Here is a 21,792-nt window from a genome sequence, read left to right on the forward strand (position 1 = left end):
AGCACTGAAATAATCCGATTGCTTTCAACAAGTTAATTCAGATGGAAAGGGCTTTCACTTTCATGATCAATATGTGATATGATTAGAAAAGGCTTTTTTTCAATTCCAAAACGATCAAGAGAAAGCACCACTCACTTCACATGTAGTTACAAAATGTATGACTAGAGGGCTATATGCATTTGTACTGGACAGAATTCCTAACCTTCTCTGCAAATAGCTAAGCAGAATGTTTAACATGTATCTTTATTTTGGATAATACGATCTATGTGGAAATTGTTCAATTTGGTTGTGCACTTTCTGATGTTTTGTTTATGACTACTTTTGTTATGTTTGCATAAATATGTAATTATTTATACAGTGGTACCTGTGGTTAGGTACTTAATTTGTTCCGGAGGTCCATTCTTAACCTGAAACTGTTCTTAACCTGAAGCACCACTTTAGCTAATGGGACCTCCCGCTGCCGCTGCGCCGCCAGAGCACGATTTCTGTTCTTATCCTGAAGCAAAGTTCTTAACCTGAAGCGTTATTTCTGGGTTAGCGGAGTATGTAACCTGAAGCATATTTAACCCAAGGTACCACTGTACGTCATAAGTGGCCTTGAGCACAGTTTTAACTTTGGCGTACAAATAAAATGATTGATTAAGGCTGTTAAAACAACAAAAATCTCTTGGAAAACTGGATAGATTTTCAAAACTTTAATCGAAAGCAACAGTAGACGTCTCTAAGTTATCCATGCCAAGATGAGCTAAAGCATTTTAATTTTCAGTCTATAGTTCGCCTCACTGGTATGAAAATAGTGCTGCTTTCATTAAAATAAATTAACCCCCCTCAGAGAAATCCAATACTGAAATGGGCCTAATGAAAGACATTTGTTTAATGCTTGTTCCCATTAAATGGACTGAACAAGTTACATTAGCGTCCAGTGCTGAGTTACTCTCTTCCTTTATTTAACACTACACACTAGATTTATATAGATCTCTAGATAAATAAATCTATATAGATCTTGCTAGAATGGCGAATACATACATGCTGAATTCTAAAGTGTCATAATTAATAATAATATTCTGCAGTGGCTCCCCATTTGTGGAATGTTCTCCACATGGATGTTCGCCTGGCGACTTCATTATACACCTTTAGGCACCAGGCAAAAACGTTCCTCTTTAACCAGGCCTTTGGCTGATTGACATCCAATACACTTTTAAGATGTGTTGGGGAGGTGGGGTTTATTGGGTTGCTTTTGTTTTTATTATATATTTTGTGTTTTTATATTGTGATTTTATCTTGTGAACCGCCCCGAGACCTGTGGGTATAGGGCAGTACACAAATTTAATTAACAACAACAACAACAACAACAACTGCATATAGCTCACTAACTTTGCTGCTGCAGCAGCCTGCTTAGAGGCACAAAAGGTAATAGTATTAAATCATAAGCATTCATTAAAGAGAAGACAGGATTTATCAGTAATTCCTATCAAGCAACAAATGTACTGGAAATAGTGGAAGGCCCTTCCTCCTTGTTCAAATTCTGTTCAAATTCCGTTGTCTCTCTTTATAAAATGTCTACGTATGACTTTTCTGTTTCCATGAAGAAAAGGAAGCAGCCTGCAAGGAAAGGAAGCACACCCAATAAGACAGCTCTGGTTCACAGCATTACACACGTTAGTGCCCAGGGCTATTGAGCTACTTAGGCATTCAGCTATACAGACACCCGACCAGACTACTCAGTACTGCAAGAAATACCTATTATTTTCTTTAACTATCCACGTGGAGCTCTCGTGATCAATCGATGAAAAAAGCGTTCCTTCTAATACAGGGCTGAGGGGATCTTTCAGCGCGACACTGAGATGGTCTGGAGAAAAGCGGACTCGAATGTCCTCTTTGGCAAAGTCTTCTGGCAGCTGAAAAGTAACTGTCAAATCATCTTCGGTCTCTTGCCAGTAGTAGAGAGGTTCTACAGACAAAGAACACAAAAATGAATGGATCACTGATGATGAACTGCAACACTGAGCACACCTGTAGGACAGGCAGGGTGGTGTAGTGGTTTGGAATGTTGGACTACGACCTGCTAGAGATGTGAAGGCCTGGGAGAAAAAACCTGGAAATTTTCAGAAAAAGATGTTTCTCTCTCTCCCCTTCCCTGTTTTTTTTTATGAGGTTTTTTGAGCAAATCTTTCTACCTTAACATGGAAAACCTGTGCCAGAACAAAACAGAAGTTAAGAGGAGATCCCTTGCATTAAACAGAAACATCACACTAAGATTACCCTCTGAAATGCTGCCTATCCAACATACCAAGTGCTCCCTGTTGTTTCAGAAGTCAATACAGCATCGTATAATCAATTAAGTGAAATGCTGCGCATGTGGAGAGGGGAAGCAATAATTTTCCTAATCCCTGCAGGTGATCAGCTTTTGTCTTGAGGCATGTACTTGTTAAGTCTGCCGAATCCTCAGGTAATGGTCATCAAGCTATTCACCCTTCCAAATAAACAAGCTGCATCTTGCTCATTTGGAGAACTGACAGGTTGATTTAAAACCATACTACTAACACTTAAGGCTGCACTGAATGTACAGTGCACTGCATTTCTAGCACAAATATAAGCTCCAAGACCATGCTTTGTTCCCCAGCGTGCCCTGAAAGGTGAGAGAGAAATTTATAAAGCAATAATCAATAATGAGCTAGTTGTCTAACCTATTGTCAGGAATGCAAGGTTACCTTTTTTGTTTTCCTCTGCTTTCTCCTTTTCACTTTTGTCATGCTTATCCTCACCATTCTGTGTGAGAGAATAGGGCTTGTACGAAATAACCATCAGGCCATCGCCACTTGGCTCTATAGCGGCATAATGCGGAACTGACTTTCCTTGAAGAACTCGACGCTTGGAGATTTCGTACCCATGGTCACCTGATCAAGAGAGAAACAATTCCTTTGAATGTGCTGGCACCACCCAGCCTTGCTCATCCCAGTTTTTAAAGGACAAAAATCCAACACGCTGGATGGTTGACTTTAACAGAAATCGACACGTTCCTCAGTTGGAAGATCTTGAAAAATACAAAAAGTCAATGCAGAAATGCTGAGATAGGTGTCTGCAGGCTTTTCAATCTAGCAGGCTTTCAATATTCCTGGCATGACAGACTGCAAGGTAACCCCCAAAGCACTACTTGAAAAAAAGTCAATTCTATCTGATTGCAGGGTCATGGGGTAGCAGTGTGAGAAAGAACGCAAACAAACACAAACATCTCCAAGGTTTATGGTCTTTGACAAGTCTTCTAGAGTAGTACTGTTGACTCTCACCTGCGGGACTGTAATGAAGACTATTTCTAGGCAAATGGTCTCCAGAAACCATTTTTGACCCCATTCATGGAGGATTCATGCTGCTTTTAAGGCTTCCCGGGTACACTTGGCTCTGCTCTCATTACCTCACTCTCTCCAAAGACAATTAAATCTGTTGCCAATTTGGAGAGCTTGATGAGACAATTTCTTTGTTTCCATATGCTGAGCTTCCTCCTGTCATATTTGGAATAAAACCTGTATGTCGTAAGCCTCTTCTACCCATTACCCACATCCTCTGAGGCATCCTTGCTAATATTTTTTTATTGCAAATAGAGAGCTTTACTAGTTGTTAAGGATTTGCCCCTCTGTATAGCCTTACAGAAGAATACCGGTACGTCCCTAGAATGACCCCGTTTCCGCTTTGTCTTAACCTAATTTAGTAGCCTGTTTTGTTCATAAGGTAAAGGTAAAGGGACCCCTGACCATCAGGTCCAGTCGTGTCCGACTCTGGGGTTGCGGCGCTCATCTCGCTCTATAGGCCGAGGGAGCCGCCGTTTGTCCGCAGACAGCTTCCGGGTCATGTGGCCAGCATGACAAAGCCGCTTCTGGCGAACCAGAGCAGCGCACGGAAACACCGTTTACCTTCCCGCTGGAGCGGTCCCTATTTATCTACTTGCACTTTGACGTGCTTTCGAACTGCTAGGTGGGCAGGAGCTGGGACCGAGCAACGGGAGCTCACCCCGTGGCAGGGATTCGAACCGCCGACCTTCTGATCAGCAAGCCCTAGACTCTGCGGTTTAACCCACAGCGCCACCTGGGTCCTTTTGTTCATAAGATGAACCCTCTAATAACTAGCATCTCACTCCTCTGTTGTTGCACAGAAATGCCAGAGTGCACTGGGATTTCCTTGGGATTCTGGCTGCACGTATGCAAACCCACACCACCCATCTAGTTGTTTCCATTTATGTCAGGCATAGCTTGTAAAACTGGGTAGCCCCACACAGAGGGTTACCATTTCAGAAAACAGTGAAAGCCCTGATACAGTATTATTCTAAGAATCGTTTTCTCCTTAAATACATACACTTAAATAAATACAGCACTTTTCAGCAACCCGTTTCATTCATCTGAAGCAGCTACACAATAAATATCCAGGCTGATAACAATACCAAATTCATTTTGCTGCCCTAAAAGAGACAATTCTCTATTGGTCTTCTAGCTATTTCGTTAGCCTTTTCTTTCCTACATTTGCTCTTTTGTGGTTTGTAATTAAAACCCAGCCCCAATGACTTTTTTTTTTAAAGTAACCACCAGTAGTACTGTGTTGGAAAGACCTCAGGAAATGCATAAAATTAGATACCAATAACCGCTACAAGAAGGCAGCAGGATCTGTTGAACACAGGAATACAAATAAAGGCCATATTAATATTTACCGCAAGGTTCTTTGCATCAGCAGGTAAGCTATTCTAAAAGATGGCTCCGAGGTAACATGGAGTTTCTGTTCCAGCCAGCCATGACTGGTGCCTGAGGGCACTGGGTGTTTCTGTACTGATCGGCTGGGGAGGGGAAAGAGAACTTAATACTGCCTTGATCTTCTTACTGCTTAGCCTTCATGTGGGATGCACAGGAGCCGTTTGTCTATATGAAAGAGTGGCACTGAAGTGAAAAATACTTTTGAAGGAAGAGTGGTACAAGCAGGAAAGAGCAGCATCACAATGGTTTTACTGTGGGCATTGGATTTTTTTTTTTTGGATTTTTTTTGTAACGTATGTTGTTAGCCACCTCCAGAATACTTAACAGAGAGGCAGGATACACACTGTATTTTGGTGGCGGGAACAATAGTATTGGCAAAACATCATCATGCTGCAACTATCCCAAGCCCTGCAAGGGGCAGCCAACTAAGTGAAAAGGCAAATATTGTCCTGTGACAATATCAAATCACAGATTTGGGATTACAAAATGCCATGCAGAGGGAGTTCTCCTCTTCAGGATGCTCCATGCCATTCCTTCTCCTTCCATAACCCCTCTATTCCATTCACTTTTGCTCCAGTAAACCTGCATTCAATGCCTTCTAAGAAGGCTTGGTCCTCACTGGGCTGTTTTTGGGGTCCCCTCCCAATACATGTTAGAAGCTGAGCGTTTGGGCCTAAAAGGTGGTCTGAAAATACCTTGAAAATAAATAAAAGTGCTTTCCCTTTTAAAGACTTGTTTGTCTTCTGTGCAAAATGTGGGTTCCCCCTCAGCTCTTGTGCACAGATGCTGCTGTTTGGACTACAGAAGGATCAGTGGTCTGACAACTGAGTTGCAATTAGCATCTCATAATGATTCCAGGGGAGAGAGGAGAAATTGCAAAGGTGCTCTTTGGACAGCATCCCTGCATCTGCCCTTAATGTCTGGTTCCAGCTCCATGTGTACACACACCGGTTGCAAGCTTGGGTTTTCATTATGGGAAATACTAATGGGGGCACACAGCAGCCACATTACCAAGACACCCATTGACTTAGAAGCCAGCCCCATTGATTTAAATTTGATTTACAACATGCTTGTTGCCTTCCTTGGTGACTATTTTACTCTCAGGGATCCAACAGCCCCCCAAAGGACTTCAGATTCAGATCTTTCACTAAACTATCAAAAAGATGACAAAATTATTTCCAGCTACCCGAGCCACTGGAATGGCAACTTCCTAAACATAAAAGAAGTACGGGTCTCTTTTTCAGACACAAGGAAAGCAACGGCAAGTAAAATACTTACTCTCCTTGGTTGTTTTTGTAATTGTGACCCATTCCAAGGAAACATGGAAGCCACTGCCTTGTACATCCAATTCATCTTTTTCTACGCGAAGGAGCAGTACGCCAACTGAATGAGCATCAGATTGCAGAAAGGAGATGCTGTGGACTATAACAAAGGGACTCCCGAATTCTTCATTGAATAGTATCTGAGAAGAGACGGACTTTGTGAATGCTACTGTGTCATGCCTTCTGAATGCACAATGCATGTTTCAGATCAAACAGATAACTCAAGGATGAGACAAGAATACATTGCAGAGTGGGATGGGGGAGAAGATGACGCAGGAATGTTGGATTTTGGTGGCAGCTCTGCATCTCTGCTCTAGTACCTGGTTCCAGAAGAGTTATTACCTTTCAGAAAATGCTGACGAGGCACACACAACACTCATTTTTCCAAGACATCCATCCAGCTTTATTGGCAGTGGGTTTAAAAACTCACTGAAAGCATAGCATCATTTTCATTTCAAGCATAGATTTTTCTTCCCATTTTTACTTGTTTCATGCGTATCATTAATTTGATTCTGGTGCCTGCGAATCTGATATTCCCACCACCCCTGAAAACTAGATCATTTCCACTGTCTAATAAATGTGTGGGCAATGTACAGTCCAAAAAAACCAGACTTGATAATGACTCTGTATTTTAAGCCCTGTAATTAGAAGGAAATGGGTTTTGAAGAAGGGTTATGAGTTGTCATCAACTTTGGTCAAAAGTATTTTTAAAAAATGGGTAGAAAAATTGGCTGCAATCATGCTCTGTTACTAGAAAGCACCAGTGTATTCACTGAGCAGTTTTTGAGCATCAGGGAGCAGGCAGAGGGAAGAAGGAAGTTGCTGACCACTCATATAAATGTTTTAATAAATAAATAAATAAATAAGCATTTGCAACCATTGTTACCTACCGGTAGGTTTCAGTATCTGTATTTACTGTGGATTTTGTATTAACCCTGCCCCCAAAGTTTTATTGTATAGCATTTATGGACTTTGTTGTAAACTGACACGGAAATAAAATTCAAGTTATACTAATGCTTGAAAATTTGGATATGCACTTGCTTAGGACCACTTCGCTTTTTTAGACAACTGTTCACAGGAAACAGATTATTTACTCTTTCATATGGAAAATCAGCATGACCCTGGTTTGCAAACTAGCAAGCTTTCCCCCACAGCATAAAGTACATCTAGATAAGTAAGGGCTTACAGCAAAAATATATGCCATTATGTTGAAAAAGCATTACAAACAAGTCGCCTTCCATCAACTTTCTCTTTAAACAGTCCCCAATGATAAGCAGCATTAATAACTTAGATATCCCGTGCACTGAAAGAGATTTCACACCGTGGAAGTCTGAATATAAGCTTTTGTGTCACATACTTTTTATACGATGTACAGATATCATACCCTAGCTGTGCGATTATCTTAGAACCAGGAATTGGTTTTTTTTAAAATGAACAAGGCAAAAGTCATACAATCCCTGCCGACTGCAGACTTGATTCTGAAATCAATATGCATAACGTTTTATTATTGGTTACCAGCTGCTGTCAGAGTTGGGTGATGTAAGGTTTTCAGTGGCTGCTCATGAGTAACCAGGCTGACTCCGAGGCTTCTAAAACTAGGTTTCTTTATTGTGCAAATATATACAGTGCAGCTACAAAAAAGACGTCCAGCTCATCCTTCGGCAGAGTCCGGGAATGGCCCCTTCCGGCTCTTTGCCCAGCATAAAAGGCACGGAATGCGGAACCCCCGCCTACCCCCTCTGCGCCTTTCCCCCCTGCGCAAGTGGGGAGACGGAAGAGGTGCCTCCCCTCCAGCCTCTGCTTGGTGCTCGGGCTCTCCTTCCCTGTCAGAGCCCTGACTCCTACTTCCCGCTCCCATCTCTCCCTCCCCACTAGAGGGATCACTGCCTTCCTGACTGGATGAAGATGAATTGCTCAGCAGTTGAGGCGGGGGCTCACGATACCGATAAAGCCCTGACAACTCATTGCCTTCCGGCGAGGGCAGCCCCCTGACAGGTGATCTGAAGGGAAATAGGGATGAATTATCTGAGAGAGGCTCAGTCCATGTCTGAAATACTGATTGCCCAGATGGAGATGCCAGTCGGAAGTTGCTGCTCTTTATGACAAGGTGGGTCACTATTGGCTCTTTGTGTTATCAGATTACTGATGAATGGATAGCTTTAGTGTTGGGTATTCTTTCGAAGCGTTTCACCTGCTCAGTAAGATATGTTTCCGATACGTATGTGTAAGTAGGTGGGTTTATGTACATCACCATTTAATTTACATTTCAACCCCTCAATTTTCAAAACAGGTACAATAATGACTTGACTACAGTCGTGCTGTTGTTAATGAATCAACATATGCAAAGTGCTTTGAACCCTCATAGCAAGACACAGATGACATGTTCTGCTACTGCTGTGTCTTTTGCCAGGAAGCAAGGGGGAGAAACAATCTCTATGCTGCATTATTCTCTCTCAAAAACAGTTCAGATAGTCAATTTAGGATGCTGGGAAATAAGGCAAGCAAAGTGGATTCTTCAATGCTCAATGAAACCACTTATGGTATAAAGCTAGGATTAGTGCCCATCTAAACACTATTAATGCTAAAATGGAATTCACAAATTTCTTCCACTGTTTATATTAATACTTAACTCTCCTGATGAATTATGGTTGCAGATCTATGACTTGCAAACAAAATCAAATTTCACATTTCAAGTATCAACAAAATCACAGAGTGACTATGAAAGGCACACTTCGAAAGGCAGCAACATCCCCACGAGACACTTTAGAAAGATGCATACTTCTCATACGCCTTTTCACTTAATGTGCTTATATTTGCTTGACTTCCACTTCAAATGTACTTTTACTATAGTTACCTTGACTCCGTAACACTGAATGTAATGGGAGAAGCCACAGAGTACCACACAGGACTAGTGTGTCATAGGCAGTGCTTAGCCAAGTCCCCATAACAGGCATTCCCAAACTCTGCCCTCCAGCTGTTTTGGGACTACAACTCCCATCATCCCTAGCTAACAGGACCAGTGGTCAGGGATGATGGGAATTGTAGTCCCAAAACAGCTGGAGGGCCGAGTTTGGGAGTGCCTGCCCCATAAGCGCAGGCTGCAGGGCGTAGAAAGGCCTTAAACAGGTAATCACAGTAAACAGATCTGGGATAGAATGACTCAGAATGAAGCAGCTTCAGACATTAAGACCACCATAGCTTCAGCACTTGGCATTTCTACATCTGTTTTCAAATTCACTTAAGAACTATCAGCAGGAGAGATTCGTCTGAGTAACTTCAATTGCTTTCTGGATGTGCTACCCAGATGTGCAGTTGGGCCCCAGGCTACACATACAGCATGGCAACAAAATGCAAGGGTACAGAAAATTTGGCTGGCTTTGGTAGCCAGTCAAAAGGTGTGCTGGCCACCTATCCTATGGGGTCCTGATTATAACATGACACCTCCAACTAGAGGTATTTGAAGTGCTTACAAAGTCCAGCAAGACTGCAGAGGTGAGCCCCACCCTCCCCTGGGCTTCCAAGCTTGGGACATGCTGAGAGAAAAGGTTTTGTCCCTGCTTGCCTACATCTCACTGCTTTCTGAGCTTTACTGAGGCTCAGTACAAGATCAGGGGGATCACTTTTCTCTGAGGCTTGGAATAAAACCTTTTTCTTTTCTATTTTTTTTGAAAAAAATGTACTTGCCACTAGATGCCTGTCCAAATGACAGCACCACATTTGGAGGCAGTATACCCAAGTATCAGAAACTAGGATGGCACCACAATGGGTACCTGCTGCCTTCGTGCCTGCTTGTAAGCTTCATAGAGATCTCTGTGTGGCAACTATTTAAAACCAAATACTGAACTTTTCAACCAATTCTGCAAGACATTTCTCACTCTCATATACCGTGGTACCTCTGGTTACGAACTGAATCCGTTCCGGAGGTCCGTTCATAACTGGAAACTGCTTGTAACATGAGGCGCTATTAGCGAGGGCGTGCCTCTTGTTGCGCCCGCACCTCTGACGCGCAATTTCCACTCACATCCCAGGGCAGTTTGCAACCGGGAGCGGCTACTTCTGGGTTACTGGAGCTCGCTCGTAACCCGCAGCGTGCACAACCAGAGGCGTTCGCAACCAGAGGTACCACTGTACTTTCTCAGTCTCTCTTGCACCATTCCCTGTTCAAAATTCGCCTTCTCTGCCATACATTCTCCTCTCCAGCTGGCAGGGTTTCCTAGACTGCTCTTGTACATGTTAAGTAAGGTAGCATGCCTTGGATACCATATAACCCTGATTGGCAAGTGTTCTAGCACAAATGAAGGATGACCCAAGTTAAGGTTCTGGAGATCAGAAGACCTTCAAGATGCAATAAGAGGGGAAGAACTGGTTTTCACAGGAAGAGGCAGTAACTTCTAGCTTTGCTTAAGCACATTCAACCATCTGGAAACAGAAAAGCTAGGCTTTACAATACTTACTTCCCACTTTTCACATGAGCCATCACCACGTTTTCCTGTTCGAATCAGATACAGCCTTCCTGTTCCATCTGAAAGCGTAACCCAGGTAGAAGATGTGAAGTGTACAGATGCACAAAGGCGATTATCACAAGCTATCAAGTCTGCAGGAAGCCTGAATACTTCTCTGGGCTTTTTTAAGGCAGTGTCCTGTAAGTAGGAAACAAGAACAGAGTTGAAATTAGACGAGTGACAATCACACCTTGATGAACAAACGTTGCTGGCAAATGTTTGCTATTGGCCTAACATGAATGCAAGTTCACATATTTTATCAGCAAATAGTTTGGAATACGAGGGGAAGAGACACCTCATTCTTATCTCAGGATAACAAATTGCCACCATCCCCTTATCAGAAGGATGACATATGAACTGAGCCCTAGAGAAATTCATACCAGGAGAGCGAATATTAAGAAAAACCTACAACTGGTACATGACAATAATAATTTTGAGGATCCAGTTAATCATATAAAAAAGTTTCAGTGTTATTTGACTCTGTGTAGGTTTAAAGAAATAGATACATCCAAATATGACAGACAAATGTTGAAAAGGTAACACAAGGCATATTTCATGCGCATTTTCTCATGGCACACACATGTATGTGCAATTTCTGGAAGGGGGTGTTAAATGATACTCAAATATGTCCAGGTATAATATTCTTCTGGCCCCAAATATGATTTTGTTGAATTACATAAAGGTTATGATGGAAGCAACAGTTCTAGAGATAAGTAACTTGCTTGCAATTGTATACATTAGTATTGCCATGTAATACTAATTTCACAATCTCCAACAATTTTGCAATGGCTGGAAAAATATATATGGGATATTGCTTGGTTGGTACAATTGCCTTTTTATTCTAATAAGATACATCCATCATATATATATATCTTTGCTGCGGAAATTTTATTAATTTACTAGTATTATTAAATCATCCCTGCTATTATGAATCACTATTTTTATGACTTAACAAGTTACATAAATTATACACATAATAAAAACATGAAGAAAAGAATGTAAAAGATCCAGAATGCAGTTATCTGATAAATTGTGAAAAGGCTTCAGCTTCCCTATATTAGAAGCAGGTTGGCAACTGGCAGCCCATGGGACAAAGCCAGCCTGCAAATTACTGTCTATGGGGAAATTCCTTTAGGAACAAAGGAAGTTGTTTTATACCATGTCATCCCACTGCTCCATCTCGCTCAGGATTGGCTGCACTGACTGGCAGCAGTTCTCTAGGGTTTCAGGCAGGGATCAGTCCCAATCCTACACGGAGATGCTAAGATTGAATTTGCATGCACTAAATCACATTCTGAATGCAACTGCTTCTCCTTTGCGCAATATATATCTTTTGGCAGAGGGAAGAGGTCATGCCAGCTTAAAAGCTACAAATATGCTAAGAAACATGTGGCACGTAGCTATTCAGTTTAGTGAGTTAGGGAAGTGTTTGGTATTATCTTCTGCTTTTTCTTTTTTCAAGCCTTGTAAGCAAAACCTTGTATGCTTTTACTGTTAAAATGAGAGTCAGTTTATAAATACCTTAAAACAAGATGAATCTGAAGATGGCATGCTTAGAGAAAACATTTTCACTGGAAGAAGGCTGACTATTTTGTTACAGTTAGCAACACTACTTATATTTGAATGCAGTGTGGGTTGGCACAGTGTGGGTGTGGCAATACTTGTGTGGCTTCTCACTGCAAAGGACACTGCTGCCAGTAACCAAGAGGGAGAGAGGCAAAGCAGTGGGGATGCAGTGGCAGAGTCAATTCAATGTGGTGCCACTGCACCTTCCAACCTGCCTGCTGCCTTGCCCCTCTTGGTTACCAGAAGCATCTGCAATGTTTGGAAGCCAGGAAAGCAAGGCTACTCATCTCTCAACTGCTACTGTTTGGATGCATCTCTTTTTCCATAGTCATTAAAAAAATGTGTGTGTGTATATATATATATATATATATATATATAATAAGACAATATTGTGTTTGCACTAAGGCAACAGTTAAACAGTATGCAAAGAAAGTCAAAACAATTCTAGCACACTCTTCAGATACGTAGTTTAGACTAAGATTTAAACAGGTGCTTTTATGCAGTTTTGATCAAACAGGCTTTGCTATAAAACTGAGTGTTAAAAATTGTAATCTCAACATGGTAAAAATATCAATACAGTATATGCATTTTCAGTTCTGTTTTAGCCATCAAGAGAAAAAGGGATGTTGCCTTCATGCTCTGCTTCCCAGAAGTATTTGGATGCTAGACAGGATGGATGTTGGTTCAATCCAGTAGGGCTCTTAGGTTCTCACCAAAGCAAAATGCAGTGTGTGTGTATTTTCTGTTTTGTGAGTTATTATTATTTTTAAAATACATACCCTGCTTTCCCATACACAAAGGGATTGCTCAAAGTGGCTCAGAACAGTAATGCAAACATGGAGCAAATCAAACAAAAATCTGCAGCAACCCCAGGAATATACATACAGAACAGCACTCAGACTCAACACGTTATAAGCACAACAGAATCGAATTGCATTCAAAAAGGAATGTTTTGAATTGCCAGTGCAACACAAAATGATGGGTAAACTAATGTAACCCTGTGAGGCAGGGATTTCCACATATCGGAGCAACCAGAGAAAGCTCTCTTGCATGCTACCACTTTCCTTAGAAGGAAATGGCACACGCAAGAGGGGCACAACTGCTGATCTTAAAGGGTAAGAGAGACCAGTTGTTCAAGTACTTTGGTCCCAAACCGTTTAGGTAATAACTCGCACCTTGTATTGCACTTGGAAATGGACTGGAAGAATAGGCTGCATAGGCTTAGCTCCTAAAGTTCTTGGACATGAATGATAAAACTAGATGCTTCAGATGCCCTCTCCATTACAGATGGGACTAAGATGATTTGTTCCCAGACAACCTACACTCTCACCTAAATATCAAGTTCCCTCTTGAAGTCAGCTTCCATTTTTCAGGGACCAAAAAAGTCTTTCAACATCATGGTCTCCAAGGTAACAGCTCTTCAATAGTTAGCATTTAGTATGAGCACAATGTTTCTGGCACATACCCACACAGAATGACACCATGACCTGCTTGCTGGAAACAGTTTGCTGATAACTCTAGGGCAGCACCTCACCCAGAGCTGCAATTTCTAAGTATATAGCAGAAATGAGGAAGGGAAAGCTCATCCCATCACGACCAGCATAATTATTTGGAAGGGAAGGAAAAGAAATAACTTTGCTTTCAGAGTGGAGAGAGCTTTGTGTGTGTGTGTGAAAACTGTTTTTACGGCAATCATTATTATTATTTTTTAAAAAAACAATACTTCCAAAAGGTTCAGAGAAACGTCAGGTTTTATACTTCTCTGTACACCTCTATAACAAATTCTGAGTAAGAAGTGCGACAAATTTGTTTCCTCAATTATTTATTGAGGCAGGGGCACATTTCTCAGCAAACAAGTCACAGAAGCACATTATCCACCTCTCACAATCCTTACGGGTGGAAACAGTTATTTCCATCTTTGTCTCACTTCTTAACCACACTATTTTGAAAGTTATACTACTGCAATATTATTCAACAGACTGTAGTCAAATATTCTGCTGACTGGTTCAAGCAGGAAGTTCAGCAACCTTCAAACTCCATTGCCTCTTTAACCTTGCTTCCCCATTGTCCCATTGACCTACAGAATACCTTTGCTTGCCCATTTTCTGTCAATTGCATTACCCCAAACCCGTTGCTTGAGTTTCCCTGCTGTTCCGCATCGCTTTCCACTAACCTCTGCCTCCTCCATCCATCCTTCCTGCTCATATCAGCCTACTACGTATTCTGTTTTTGGCCATGTCTCCTTAGTTTCTCAGTTCCCATCCACCATGTCTGCCCAGCAATCTTGCCTCTTTCCTAATAGTATGTTGTCCTCAGATCTTTATAAACAATGGCAGCACTTTCTGCAAAGAAACAAAGACAACTGCCTTCCAAGCTTGGCCAGGGATAGCTACAGGGGCCTGCCTTTCTTTGTAAAACCTAAAGCATTCTCTATCTGAATCACTGCCTTTGAGAAGGATCGGGATATTTCACAAATAAGTATGTGCCGGCTCTGGAAGGGATCACAAATAAAGTAAAATCATTTCAGTATGCAGAAACCTAAGCACAGAGTGATTATTAGATGGAAGCACATGTTGTACATTTGCCTTCCGGGACTGTCTGAACAGACATTAGAGATGGCAAGAGTGTCACACGACCCCATCTAAGCAATTAGTAAGCCTGCAGCTTCAGTTTTAACTTCAAATTTGAAGAAAGAAATGTGCGAAGTATTGGTCTGTGCAACTAATTTAACTGAATACACATAATTAAACAGTGCATAACCCTGTGAGTGCAATACTTGACTCCCTAAGATGAAATACAGTGCAGTTAATATCGTGCAAATGTGTTGGGTAGCTTATTTAATAGCAATGAATAGTGAAATACCAATATTATTGGAGGATGTGTATTCTTTATTGGATCACACAATTAATGGAATTGAGAAATGCCCATATTTAAATTCACAAGCGCATTTTTTTTTTAAAAAATCAATTCTATAACGTCTGATCTCTTTTAATTACAAATCATAAACACAAAGATGTTTAATGATATTCAAGTTACTGAAAAAAATGTTAAAAAGTAAGTTCATATTATGAATACTAGTATTTACTTGGTGGCATCCGAGGAAGTCATACTCAAAGAAGAACAAGTGAAATCAATGGACTTCAGTTTGAGGCGACTGACTTAACTTTTTATTTCTTTTTTGTGTGGCATCCTTACCAGAGTAATGCTTAAATTCATGACTCTTCCAAGTTGATCAACATAATAAACATTATCTTGGTACCAGGGATCCAGGTGTAGATAATTGTACATGCCAAAGGCACGCATGTGATCCAGGGTATACTGATCATCCCGGAGTTTGACTTCTGCTACCGCTGAAAAACAAAACACAAACCCAGAAAATGTAAGATCCTGCATTCATTTAAAACAAAAATCTCAAGTTACATTTAATAGATAATCATTCTTTGGGACCTACAATTCAAAATGTTAACTTCATTGAAAAATAGAATTGTCCTTTAAGTCTCTGACTTGCTGAATTTAGAGGTTTTTTTCAAACTATTATTACTGTTATAAGCAAATACGATGAAGCAGATCTGATAAAACAACAACCCCAGAGTGCCACCTGCTGCCTCTGGCTTAAGTTGTACATATGGAAGAGACAACTTTGTAAAAGGGTTTAGGTTCTTTTCCCTATTGTCATCAAAGCTTCCATTTGTTTGGTGTCCCAAAAACGTGGAGAGAAAGTGGCAAGAGAGCCATAATTGAACCTGGCAGACCTTAAAAGCACTATGACCATGTCATTTCACATAATATTTTCATGAGGTTTGCAATCATTAGGGACACACACACACACACACACACATATACAGGAACAGTGAAACTTCCATTGCTAATGCTCTAGGCTGCCAGGTCCCGTTTCCCAATACCCAATTTATGTATAACTTTTGGTGAACTGCTAGCTGAAATACAAGAAAACTGCATACAGTATTGTGTGATCATCACCATCAGGAAGTAACTGAATGGCCATCTTTTCAGGAATGCTAAATCATGGCTTTGTGTTACATTCACAAGCCAAAAGGCTTATGTCCTCCAGCAGGGCCACAAGGAGATGGGAAGCCTTTGTTTCAGCTTCCAACTAACCACAGGTTGTTGCCGACACTAGACAAAGTGTGGTTAGTGTTACCTGTGATTTTTGAAACTAGCTAACTTAGTGGTTAATGATTCCGACTTGCTTTAATAAACTACAGTTTACTAAATGCAGTTCCCAGACCACACAAAACAAACCATGAGTTGAAAAAAGAAGCAGATGCTTCCAACATCTTCTTTGAAGCTGCATGTGGGAAAGCACACAAATCCAAGGTTCATACACTTAACACCAAAGAAGGAAAGTTAAAGAGAGAAGATACTATATTTAAAAAAGTAATTCTACACCACTCATACACACAGCTCTGTTGGAGCATATTTCCTCTACCCAAGTATAGTAAGCCTCAGTTATTCTGGTTACCCCAACCTTCCTCTTCAAGTCAGATTCAACAATGATCCCATAAAGGTCACTAGGTTTATGGGACTAGGGCAGTGACTGCTCTACTTCATATTCCTCACCTGTCATTGAGTCACTGCCCTGGCCCTGGTGTGTAAATAGTTTCCTACCACTCTCTGTCTACTGAACAGGGCTAGCTTTGGACTATATCTACAATCTATAAACTGCCACAACTCCTCTCCTTAGAAAGTATTGATCAGGTGACCTGCCAGTAACAGGTGTAAGCACCTAGGTGGTCTTCTATAGCCTCTGGGCTATTCATTGCACCAAGATACCAATATATAAACATTCTCTCTCAATATATATAAATCTTTTCTCACCACCATCTTTAAGCAGAAAGCTTTATAAATGATAGCCAAGGCAACTCTCTGCATTGTACTGCCATCCTGTGGATCAAACCTGCCACAACTTAAAGACACATTTTAAACCAGTGGTTCCCAGCCTTTACTCTTCTCCCCACAACCACCTGAAAATTAGGTACTTGATAGACCAATTAATGATTTTTCTTTTTGTTGTTTAGCAATCATAATGTGCTGAGCTAGATGCAAAATATGCATTGACTCTCCACTCCTTTCAAGAGGCCTGTCAGACTTTTCCACACTGGAGACCTTCCATCGTCTTGCTGTCAGCTGTGGGTTTATTCTTCTGAAAAAGACAGATCCTCCTCTCCCCATTACTTCGAGCCCATCTTGCTCACCTTCTGGGTAGACTGCTGTGTTCTAAGAAGGATGGAGCAGCCTCTGCACCCACTGTTCTTCACACACACATAGCTATGCTGCTCTGCAGAGTTGCTACCGTGGACCATCTGGATGAGACTCATGAACCACTGATGGTTCATGAACTACTTTAGGAACCCCTGTGCGACGAACCTCCACTTCACACTCTCCCCTTGTTACTAAGTGAATTGCTAATCAGGTGTTCTGGGTCAAATTTCAATCCACCCCACCTGTCCTTCTGAGGTCCGTCTGTGATGTCAATCCCCTTTTATTAATAATCTGGGAATCTCTTAGTAACGGGAGTTTTCCTGTCCAGCGGCCGTGGCCGGTTATATCCTCCGCTCTGGGCTTCAGGGTTTAAACTCTTCTTTGCCTACAGTTCGGGGTCTCTCTTTCATTAGATCCCCTCACTATATCAGTTAGCTAAGCCCTCTTAGCAACTCTGTGGCAATACCAAGGTTTCCGCCTGCTAGCCCCTCCTGAGGGAACTCCAAGACACAAACTATCACCCTGCAGGTCAGTTTTTTCCTTTCCCTGAGTTCACCTCCTCATGAGCATACATAACTCGCTGGACCAAATAAACGACGATATTTTCTTAGCTCAACAATAATAAGTCTTTATTTCATTCAGAACATAACGGTTTCAGTAATGCAATCGTTTATAAGCTTAGTTTCATAACAGTGTAAACTCTTTCTTTCAGCATCATATACACATCTTCAACCTATCCTTACCTACCCTAACCTACCCACCACCATCCTGGCCCCACGCCCTCCTTCTTCCAGTCACCACTCCTCATCTCTAACGGCTGCTTCCTCCTTTTAAAGAGCGGAATGCCCCGCCTCCCATGAGATACCTGCCACTCAAACTGGGGTGCCCATTAACTCATAAAACACCGCGGGTTTCTGAAAATCCCTTAACTTAGATCCGATTCGTTACACCCTGCTTTAAAGCACAGTTAAAGCTAACCATGGTTTAAAGATGAGCATTCACTATGTGCTGGTGCATAGGAAGAAAATTGTGGCCACTTAACTCCTAGTAGCAGAGGAGCAGCAAAGTCATTGTTTTCTTTGTGTTACATCCTAACTCAGACTCATGGGTTGTGTATTGCCAAACAAACCATGAGCTGTAGTGGAAGTCCTGTTCTTGGCTTAGCACTTAGCGCCCATGATTTCCTTTGGAGAGAGAAACCATGAACCCAGGTTCAGACATAAGCCAGACTATGGCATAGCTCCTGGTAGCATAGCAGCAGCAAAAGCTGGGGAGAAGGGGCTGTGAAAGCTGGGTCAGAAACCCTTGTCTAGGACTCCCTGCCATCTGAAGCCAAGTATGTGGTGACCAGAGAGAGGGCCTTCTCCAATATGACACCTCATATATGGAATGCACATTCCAGGGAAGTTTGTCAGCACCAAGCTAAATAAATAAATAAATGCCCAGGCATTTGAGAATGAGGCAAGGACTTAATGGCAGAGTGCATGCTTTGCATTCCCAAGATCCTGGGTTCAACCCCAGCATTTCCAGGTAGAACTGGGAAAGACTCCTGCCTAAAACCCTGAAGAGATACTGCCAGTCTGTGCAGTAGACAATGCAATGTTCAGTCTTAGGCAGCTTCCTATGCTCCTAATGCCTTCAAGCCAATTTTAACATTGTATACATATTGTAATGAAGGTTGCACGCCACCCCCGATCTCTGCTGAGCAGTAGCAAGATTCCAGGGGATCCAGGCACTTACCCAGAGTCATGTTTCTGTTGGGAGTCAAAACGCAGCAGAGACCATTGTGTCTTTAAAAAATATGGTTTATTTTACACATATTTATACCCAGATGTAGCTGGAGGAAGCACAGAGTTTACAGCATAAAGAAGGCTGATCGCCGAAGAATTGATGCTTTTGAATTATAGTGCTGGAGGAGACTCTTGAGAGTCCCATGGACTGCAAGAAGATCAAACCTATACATTCTGAAGGAAATCAGGCCTGAGTGCTCACTGGAAGGGTAGATCCAGCTTCAATACTTTGGCCACCTCATGAGAAGAGAAGACTCCCTGGAAAAGACCCTGATGTTGGGAAAGATGGAGGGCACAAGGAGAAGGGGACGACAGAGGACGAGATGGTTGGACAATGTTCTCGAAACTACCAACATGAATTTGACGAAACTGCGGAAGGCAGTGGAAAACAGGAGTGCCTGGCGTGCTCTGGTCCATGGGGTCACGAGGAGTCGGACACGACTAAATGACTAAACAACAAAAATGGTCTTTAAACTGTGTGCGGGGCAGGTATTGTTTTGTTTGCTTTTATGTTATGCATGTTTGCATTTTTATTCTGTAAACTTCCCTGTGAAGGGTGGTATACAAATTCAATAAATAAATATTTGGATTTGCCAGTCACTCAACAGTTTTTAACTTCATCCCCACAGGCACACAACGCCAGACTCCTGAGACAGACGGATGCCAACCTCACCAATATATATTTGCCAGCCACTTTCAGCTTCTTCTGCAAGCAAGGAGAGACTTAATAATAATAATAATAATAATGAGAATAAATTTGGATTTGCCAGCCACCTTCAGCTTCATTTGAAAGCTAGAGGGGTTATTATTATCCCTATTAAATTACAGTGATAATTATAATGAATCCCCACAAACCCCACTCACATGCAAGACATTTTAGGCTCCAGGCCTGGCAGAGGAAGGGTTTGTAGGATGAACTCTTAATTGTCAAGAACTTATATCACATACCCTCCAACATTTCTCTGATGAAAAATAGGGGCGTTCCATTCCATAATGATAATTTTACTATTTATACCCCACACATCTGACTGGGTTGGCCCAGCCACTCTGGCAGCTTACAACATATATAAAAACACATAATAAAACATTAAACTTTTTTTTTAATAAAAAAAACTTCCCTACGCAGGATTGCCTTCAGACAGTTCAGGAGTCAGATAACTCCATACTCTCCAACATTTCTTCGATGAAAATAAGGACAACCTTAAGGAAAAGTGGAACATTCTGGGATCAAATCAGAAACCAGGACAGTTTCTCTAAATCAGGGACGTCCATGGAAAATAGGGACACTTGGAAGGTCTAGGGTAAATATTTAACAGAATTGCAAACAGTAACTCACTACCTCCACAGAATGTCATGTTGCTTGCAGGGGCACAGAATAAAAATTTAATACCATCAAAAAATATGCTTCTAACATATAAAAAATATATATTTTTTAAAAAAACTTCCCTATACAGGATTGCCTTCAGATGGCTGGGGTGGATAAGTCCATACCCTCCAACATTTTTCCAATGAAAATACGAACATCCTAAGGAAAAGTGGGACATTATGGGATTCTGGCTTCTCTAAATCAGGGGCGCCCCTGGAAAATAGGGACAATTGGAGGATCTGATATCATAGGATCATAAAATTGTAGAGAAGGGGCCATGAGCTTCATCTTGCCCACCCTACTGCAATGCAGGAATCCCCATACTTTTTTAAAAAAAGAGAAAACTTCCAGTACTTTTTACCCCGCCTGTCTTACGAGCACAGCAAAGATAATAAAAAGTAACAAATCATCCCCAATGAACACTGCTATAGTTTCGAAAGGGAGTTCATTCCCCTCCCCCAAGTGATGACAGGGAGCATTGAGGAGGCCAGGCCCCTCACGGCTTTCTCCCCCATGGTACTCACGGGAGTCCAGGCCCACTTGGTAACAGGCCAGCGGCTCCAGCGACAACTTGTATCCCTCGAACTTGGGGTCCAAGAGCAGCCGCTTGACGCGAAGGGAGCAATTCGCCGCCGCCTCCATGCCGCCCGGGAACCGGCGGAGCAATAAAGTTGTTGTTGAAACGGCGAGTCTGTCGCGATCGGCCGACGAAGCGCCTCTCGCCGGCGCAAAGGATCCTGGGTACTGAGGCACGCCGGGAGATGTAGTCTCCGAGCGCCCTCTAGGCTCCTGGCTGGGCTCTCGAGAGCATAGTAGGTGAATGGTCGCGGCCTGCGATCCCGTGCGCATGCAACCAAAGGGAAGTAAGTCTTCCTCACACTGCAGCCAGGATATCGTCGGTAAAGGAGGAGTTCCCCAAATCCAAGCCAGTTAGGGCTGGAGGGCTGCTGCCGGCCACTGTGCGGACTTCAGAGAAAAAGGAATAGGTCGGTGGTGTGGTTGGGGGTGCAGTTTAACAGGGTTTACTTGTGTGAGAAGAAGATCTCAGGGTTATGGGTTCGAGCCCCATGTTGGGAAAAGAAGATTCTTGCTTTGCAAGTGGGTGGGGCTCGACAGGATGACCCTCGGGTGCCCAACTCTATGATTGCCGGGGTAAAAGCACGCCTTGCAATCTAATCCTGTGGACCTTGCTCAGGAGTAAACTGCACTTTCAAAGGTTTTTTTTTTTTTTTGCTTTGACAAGAGTTGATGAGGAGCCCATTAAGTTTGCTAAATGCACTTGCGTGCTTT

General features: G+C 42.1%; 1 protein-coding gene across 1 annotated transcript in view; it reads right to left on the reverse strand.

Annotated features, from left to right (window-relative positions):
* The window catches only part of NUDCD1 (NudC domain containing 1), a 47,342-nt gene extending 26,162 nt beyond the window's left edge, over positions 1–21,180 (reverse strand). Inside the window, exons 1-6 of the mRNA XM_033155754.1 lie at positions 21,027–21,180; positions 15,322–15,476; positions 10,513–10,698; positions 6,015–6,198; positions 2,712–2,897; positions 1,741–1,951 (exon numbers count right to left, since the gene is read on the reverse strand). Of these exons, the coding sequence (XP_033011645.1) occupies positions 1,741–1,951; positions 2,712–2,897; positions 6,015–6,198; positions 10,513–10,698; positions 15,322–15,476; positions 21,027–21,144 (1,040 nt within the window). The 5' untranslated portion in view covers positions 21,145–21,180. The remainder of the gene's footprint in view (positions 1–1,740; positions 1,952–2,711; positions 2,898–6,014; positions 6,199–10,512; positions 10,699–15,321; positions 15,477–21,026) is intronic.
* Positions 21,181–21,792: the final 612 nt, after the last annotated feature.

Source organism: Lacerta agilis, chromosome 7, assembly GCF_009819535.1.
Source record: "Lacerta agilis isolate rLacAgi1 chromosome 7, rLacAgi1.pri, whole genome shotgun sequence".
Taxonomy (NCBI): domain Eukaryota; kingdom Metazoa; phylum Chordata; class Lepidosauria; order Squamata; family Lacertidae; genus Lacerta; species Lacerta agilis.